We start from the raw sequence: 7701 nt of genomic DNA on the forward strand, positions 1-7701 counted from the left end.
TGCATAAGGCTTCCTGCTACGGACAGAGCCGATTCCCCAGTGAAACTCTCCAGAAGCAGATACAGGGCCCTGGTGCTCACCTGCATTTGAGAGCCCAGTTACATCTGCAGGCAGTGATGCTCTCCAGCCGGAGGGTCCCATCGCCATGAAGCTGCAGAGGGATTTTTTGGAGGAGGCAGCTCAGCCGTGGTTAGCGAGGGGCTCCGAGAGGCTCTGACGGCTATCAGGATTAAAAATACTTCAGGGGAGTTGTAGCCAGCGTTGTGCTGACTTGAAAACAAACCCCAGAGAGCGAGCTGAAATAAATGGCTTCGTCTGGCGCTGCGTCTCCTCGGCCTCTTGTAGCAAATTGAAAGCTGGTTCCTGCATAATTCAACACGCATTACTGTGAACAAGGATGTGTGTTGCATCTAAATAGAAGCAGGAGGCTTGTTGAAATGCCCTATTATTGTCAAGCGGCTTCTGTCGATGAGGTGACATTTGTAGCAGGTTTAGCAGATGTATGAGATCAGCAGCTCGCAATGACGAGGCCACCGGATGAGGCGAGGGAAGACGGAGGAGCTGCCTTCCTCCCAGCCCTCCCCAGAGAGCCCACGTGATGGAAAGGCAGACAAATTCAGTCCCTAACAGACACGGGGTAAAACACAAGCTGTTTCCTATTAGCCTGGTATGTTGGGTCCTTTTATTTGCACCCCTGCACCTTAGTCTGTCTGCATTGAACGCTGCCGAAGAGCTCCGGTGCTTGCAAGGACATTTCCATCAGGCTGTGCCAGGCTGGGATGGAGGTGGCAGGGTGCTGTGGGAGTTAACACCCTCCTCTTCCAGATGCTTTCATGTCTGGGACCTTGTCACCTTGTGCCATGGTACCCTGGCTGCTCTGAGAGCAGAGATCCCAGCCCTGGTTGAGGGGAGCCCCTCTGCTTTGCCAGGCTGGCACTGATTTCTTCCACCTAGGACAGTGTGGGACCCAGCTGTGGGGGTTCAGCATAGTCCTCGGAGCTGGTAAAAGGGGAGGGCAGGGGGGCTGCAGCCTGTGAGCTGTTCCAGCCGCCCTGGTCTCTAAACACGTTGGTGTTGGTGAAGCATGCTGCTCCAAGTACATGACGAGGGAAGGGACCCATGGCTCCGTCCTGGCACCTTGATTGACACCAGAGAGAATAGGGTACGTTCATGGTTTGAAGCCCCTGATGGGGAAAGGGGGGTACAGCGGGGTGTGATCCTTGCAGGTGGCATGGACAGGATGGGGAAGGGTGCTGAGCCAGGTAGAAAGCAGCTAAGACAGAGGGATGTGCCCCTGCAAATCTGCTCTCCTGCCTTGGGTTGTAGGAGAGTGCCAAGACTAGCACTTCGATGACCGTCACTAAAACACTCACTTGAAGTAATTGCTCTGGTGAGCCCCTGATAACAGCTCTTCAGCCGCTGCAAATAGCTGCTAATTGCGATGGTTGTCTGGCTTCTGACCACGGCAAAGGACGTAAACCCTTTGGGAGATTCCCAGAAGCAGTAAAGGAGCACGGCTGCAGGATTCCTCCACGCCGTGTGTCCCAGGAAGCCCCCAGAGCCCCTGTGATCCCTGTCCCTCGGGAGCTGGGCACTGGCTGTACGCCCTCAGCAGGTACCCGTCCCCGGGCAGTACGATGGGGTGCGAGGATGGGTTTCCTTCTGCCCCGTGTCCCTGGCAGGCACAAAGCTGGGCTCCTGCAGTGTAAGCACCACCTCGGATGGGCTCCTGGCCACTGAAAGGCAAAGCCTGTAACTGAGAGGTGTCATCCCCATTAGCTCTTAATTGGCCTTTGCGCGGCTGGTTTCATGTCACCATTTTCTGGAAGATGTCTCCAAGCTCTGGTTTTCCAGAAGGATCAGGTGCCTGCGTGTCCTTTCATTCTGTCACACTCCGGCACCGTGCCCTTGCTATTTACTGCAGGAGGGGATTTGCTTACTGTGCACGGGGAGGGTTTCTAGCACCGCTTTGCAGACCCCCTCCTGGAGACAGGCAGGGCCCTTTTGGCTTGCAGGGATGATACTTTTAGCTGCCTCTCAAGCTACGGTGATTAAATTCTGCCAGGAAGCTCCATCTGAGGTGTAATTAAAGGCTGGGCCCCTTGCTGAGGCTTTGGAGGAAGGACCGAAGGCTGGGTAGAGCTTGAGCTGCCTGCAGAGCAGCAGTGATACAGCCTGGGCTGGGAGACCCAGGTCCCGGCTTGCTGCATCAGGGTGAGTCCTAGAGACAGTGACAACCTGCCCAGAGACAACCCCTGATAAAAGCTTTGGCAAAAACATCTAACTTTCCTAAAATACCCCTTTCATGGGGCTGTGCAGGCACTTGTTGCTTCATGGGTCAGGTTCTGCTGGTACGTGGGATCTCCCATAAGTCATGTCCCACTCCGGGGCAGGCAGAGCTCCGTCCCCATCCCCATCCCCGCGGGAGCCAGGATGCCTGGGTTCTCCATCTGGCTGCTCCAGCTTGCTGACCAAACTCAGATGACTTGAGGTTGGTGATGTTCCTACAGCCTGGGCCACGGGTGTCCCTTCTCACCCTTCCTGCAAATGCCTCTGAATACCACCATTCCCAGTGTTTCCAGTGAAAACACTTAACCCTAAAAAGCTCCTCCTCACAGCCAGTTTAGGGTTTTCTGTTGTCCAGAGGAAATCCCATCTTACCTCTCTCTCCTGGGGAAGATCCAAGTCCCTGTTCACGTCTCCTTCCCCAGGGAAGAGCCCCAGCTCCCTCGGAGCGAGACTCCCCTGCCCTTGCACCCCTTGGGGAACTGCTGGAGACGGGCAAAGCACGGAGGGGAAATCCCCATAACGATGCTCCCTGCTCCTCAGCTGCGCTGCTGAGCGCGATCCCATTCCCATCCATCTCTGCACGCAACAGGTGAAAATACTTCGAAGGCGGGTGCCCCTGAGCTTGCCAGATGCTGGTTATTTTAAGCCTGGAGAATGGGAGACATTGGCCACCAAGGCACAGAGTTTGTGTTTGCTGCCAGGGGACAGCGGAGGGGACTGGGCAGGGGCAGGGGCACGACTCTGGGGTGGGCAGGGGTGAGATTTAGCAGCGTGGTCCTTGTCTGCCCAGCCTGGGAGAGGGGTTTGCCGTAGCGCAGCCAGCTCGTGATGAGCAGTGGTAAAAAAACCAAGACTTGCAGGAGGGAGACGTTACGCTGGCGTTCGTGTCCGCTCTGCCTCTGAATTCACACCCCTTCCCCCTCCAGTCCAGGGGTGAAGTAAACACTCCTCCTTCGATTTGGAAACTGCTCTTTTAAGGACATGGAAGAAAAATAACCGTACCATCAAAGCTGCTAGATATCAGCAGGGATTACAGTGGGGTATGTGGAGGGGCTCATACATCCCTGTCCAGAGAGGTAAACCCTATATGCACACTTGTACTAGCGAGGTCTGTCTTCACCAGGGTTAGACAGGCTCTTCCAGTTCCTAATCACGAGCCCACTTGAGCTGTTAGCAGTTCCTTTAAACAGGGATTTGGTGTGTTTAGGCTGACTGTCCTCCTTGAGAGCAGATGGTTTTTGTTACTGGATAATATTTCAAAGGAAAGGCTTTTTCCCTTTTTTCTGTAATGCCCCCTCTGGTGCTGGTTTATCGCGCTGGGAGATGCTGGCACGGGGACCATGTGTGCTGGGCGGGTGCAGGGGCCTGCCCTTCCCTCGGCTGGAGTTCGTTTGGTTCATCAGTCAGTGTGATGGATACTGGGTCTCAGCACTCCTGGTTCCTGTTCTGGAGTTTGCTAAAAACTATTTAAAACCATGTGGTGGAGAAGCCAAGTCACCTCCTTTCCCTGTGACTGAGAACGTCCGCTTGTGGGGTGCTCCCAACTTTGGGGTCCTTCCCTGCAGCAGGGAGGCAGCAAGCCCCTTCAGCTCCTCCTCCAGCCTCTCCTCTTCTTGCTCTGCCTTCTCTGAGCCTTTCCATCTCCTTTTCTTGGCAGCCCAACGACCCGGTGACGAACATATGCCAGGCAGCAGACAAACAGCTCTTCACCCTGGTGGAGTGGGCCAAGAGGATCCCCCACTTCTCCGAGCTGCCCCTGGATGACCAGGTCATCTTGCTGAGAGCAGGTGAGTGGGAACTGTCCCCGCGTGGGCTCCGGCACAGGGCCGTAGGGGTGCTACATCTCACCGGTGACAGGTATTACACTTAGATTTAGATCCCAGCAACTTGAAAGCCGTTAACTGACTCTGAGTAATAGCCTCTGATAATTCAATTGCTAAATAGGATTTAAAAAGCCCCAAGGGACGTGTTGCTGAATGTGATCCAAAATGTTGCACCAGCTGCCAATCAGCTGAAAAATGGCCCGGCTTCATCTCTGATGAGAGAGGCGCTCGGAGATGTGCGCGGGGTGATTTAAACCAAGGGAGCTGTGCGTTGCCTTCCTCCCAAGCTGAGACTTGAAAGACCAAGTGGGCTTGGGACTCCATGAAATTTCATCAAACTAAAATGTTTGATCATAATTAAAACCAGAAAGGGGAGAAAAATATATCACCCTCCCTCTCCCACCCACCAAGATGAAAATAAAATTCTCCAGGCTTATTTTAAATTTCCTTGAGCGGCAGGGGGTCTGCAGGAATGGAGGCTTTGGGAGGTGAAAAGCAGTTAGCTGTAAAAAGGGTCTTCTCCCATCGAGTAAATTCAAGCCCCTACTGCTGGCGGGTTACACACAAAGAGCGGGGAGTGCAAGAAATCAAGAGCAGAGCTCGACAAGGATGCATTTTAGGCATGAAGCTCTTTGCATAGCTCTGATCATCAGATAAATGATTAAAAAGGCTTTGGCTTGATGCAGCGGAGAGTTTGACTGCCTTAGACAAAGAGGATGGCAAGTTGTCAGTGGGACACGTGAAGCCTCTTCCAGCAAATGACAAACCCCATGTGAAGGGTGAGACTGGGAGAGGAAAGGAGGAGACCTTGATGGCTGGCGGTGGCACCCAGCTCTGTGCTTGGCCATGAGAGACACCAACCTCAGCTACTCAAAGCAGTCAAGGGAATCAAAAGGGAATGGTGGAGGAGTCTGGTGCAGAGCAGAGAGGGAGCCTCAAAGCAGGGCGAGCTGCTGAGCTACCTGGAGCAAACCAGCCCGGCAGCCAAACCCAAGCAAGCCAAGGACTCTGAAGTCCCTGGTAGTTTTAAAAGTTCCTCTTGTTTCCCCAAAATGCACTTTCGTAAGGAATTCAAGAGGGGAAAATCCTGCAGGGGTGTGTGCTCCTCTCTCTGCACTCTTCTGGCCTTAGATTAATGGCCTCTGTAGATGAGACACTGCGGATCCACCTTGATGGCAGCGTTTCTGGCTTCTTGCTGTAGAAAGCGTCTGCCCCAAAATAAATGCCATGACATTGGGCAGGAAAGTGCTTTAAGAACCAGGTGCAAAGTATTCACTTCAACACAAAACGTAGGAAATGCCAGAACACCTCAAGTCCGAGGTCTGTCCAGGTTGCTTCAGGAGAAGGTGTAGGGCTCTGGGGTAGGAAGATGATGGGACTGGCGTTTCCCCCTTCCCACCACACAAACACTAGCTGTCATTCTGTTTAAGAAGTCTCACTGTGGCCCAAATGCATGAATCTTAATACTATAAACTGGCGTAACTGCATACCTTGGCCCTACATAGAAATACCCGGTCCTTCTTGCAACCTCTCTGAAATCCTTGACCTCCATGGTTTCTGGGCGGTTAAGTCGCACCGTTTACTGGTGTAGGTTTTCCACTCTTCTTATATTACTGAAAGGAGATTTTTATAGTCACATTTAATCTCGTGGTTATAGCAGTAGTCTGGGAATGGAGAATTTGGGGGGTTTCATTCTTGCTGCAGAGTTGGCCAAGTCCCATGCCCTGCCTGGACGGCTCCTGGTAGCTCTTTGGTGAAGGTGTCCCCTCTGACTTTTCCGTGGGTTTGAGTATTGCCAGAGCTGGCTCATGGCCCTCTCTGGAAAATACAGAAAGTGTATTTTTGAGGATGGTCTCTAGAGGCCCTTGTGAGAGTGGATGAGCAGGGGAAGCATCTCTACAGAAGTCTGTGAGGGCTTTCTGCAAATATCACAGGGAGGAACTGGGTTCAGACAAAAACCTGCCTGTTTCTTTTGTGAAATGGAAACAAACGCCACAACAACAGTTCAAGGTTTTGTTTTCTTTTCTCTTTAGAAGGCGGCTAATGAAAGCTGAACTGGAGACTTTCTGACCTGATGTTCTCTCCTTTGTGCTGGTGCTTGTTATGCCCAGCTCCAAGCTGGCATCCTGGAGGGGCTGCTCCACGGGGCAGGAGGGGGCTGCAGACCCCACCACATCCCACATTCCATGGTGGCTCTAACCCCATGGCCGTGAGGTGGGCTGAGCACCTGGAGCCGCTCTGATGGGCTCCTTGCTCCAAGCGTCTCTGTCGGGGCCTCAGATAACCTCCCCAAGTCTTTTAACCAGTGGCTCTATCTATTATTGAGTGGGGAGAGCGGCCTGCTGAGAACAGCTGCCCATGAAATATTTATGTATTAAAATTTAGCTGAGAGCATCAGTCAGGTTCAGTCATGCATCCTTGGAGGCAAAATTAAGTGGAGCACACATCTTTGGAGGAGCGGTGCTGGATGGGCCGGCAGTAGCTTTCCTCTGATGCTGAATCATTTAAAAATCTTCCCTCTCTGAGCTTTTGGGAGGAGAAGGAAACCCAACTTTTTAAGCCTGTTTTCCCTGGGTTTTTTTGTTTCCAAGCTTGCTGTGGCTGAGATGGGAATAACCTGGTGTTTTGTTGGCATCGAAGACAACTTGGCAAAGGATGCTGAGCACTACATCTCTGCAGCTGCAGTTCATTTTATAGGGAAACTTGGTAGTGAGACAGGTTAACATGATGGTCACTGCACTGCCAGGTACCTGCCCTACCCCAGAAGAGCCAAAGCATCCCTGGAGGCTGCAGCTGCCTTGTTTCATGAGAAAGGAATTGCACGAGTCAAAGAAATCTGCTCTGCTTCTCCAGAGCTTGGACTGAAATGCAGAACTCTTTGGGCAGACTTGCTTGATCTCTAACTCAGATTTGCTGCCTGTGATTATACCTAATTTTTCCTCTTTATCTTGTCAGCTCTTTGGGGCTGGGCTGGTGAAAGCACCGGGTAGAAATAGGTTCCCCATCTCAGCTGAAACATCCCAGCTCTAAATGGAAATAATTCAGCTGAAGGATGCTGATTAATCCAGCGCTCCTTAGCTGGAATAAGTCCAGCACAGATGTTGGTGGCACTTCGCAACCTCACCACTTTCACGTGTTCTTGGCAAGCCGGAGGCTGGATTTGGCACCGCTCGGGCTGTGCGGAGCCGCGGCAGAGGGGTGTTGGGTGATGGCTGAGAGTCAGGGCAGAGTTGTGAAAGCTGGTGCCATGGAGGGACATTGTGACCCAGCTCTGGTTTCTGTTGGCTGGAGCTGTGTGGAGGGGCTGCATGTGGAGTTGCTGTGGATCTGCGTGTGACGGCTGGTGGGAGGCACCCACGGCACCTTGCTGTGGGTCTGGCTCTGGGAGGGCCCCTTCAGCCATGGAGCATGGTTCCTGCAGGCTCCTGGTGCAGTCCCACGTCTTCTCCTCCATCCGCCTTGGGTTTCACAGTGTTGCAATCCTTCTGCAAGTGCCAGGCCTCACCCAGTAAATAGCCAAACAAACGTTCCCGTGATTGGGGTGGAAACATCCTGTGGCCACTTAGGAAAGCGTGAACTTTATTACTCG

General features: G+C 52.8%; 1 protein-coding gene across 1 annotated transcript in view; it reads left to right on the plus strand.

Annotated features, from left to right (window-relative positions):
• The window catches only part of LOC104163864 (retinoic acid receptor RXR-alpha), a 31431-nt gene that overhangs the window by 15460 nt on the left and 8270 nt on the right, over nt 1-7701 (plus strand). Inside the window, exon 4 of the mRNA XM_009703000.1 lies at nt 3947-4076. Within this exon, the coding sequence (XP_009701302.1) occupies nt 3947-4076 (130 nt within the window). The remainder of the gene's footprint in view (nt 1-3946; nt 4077-7701) is intronic.

This window comes from Cariama cristata, unplaced genomic scaffold, assembly GCF_000690535.1.
Source record: "Cariama cristata isolate BGI_N322 unplaced genomic scaffold, ASM69053v1 scaffold18216, whole genome shotgun sequence".
NCBI classification, from domain to species: domain Eukaryota; kingdom Metazoa; phylum Chordata; class Aves; order Cariamiformes; family Cariamidae; genus Cariama; species Cariama cristata.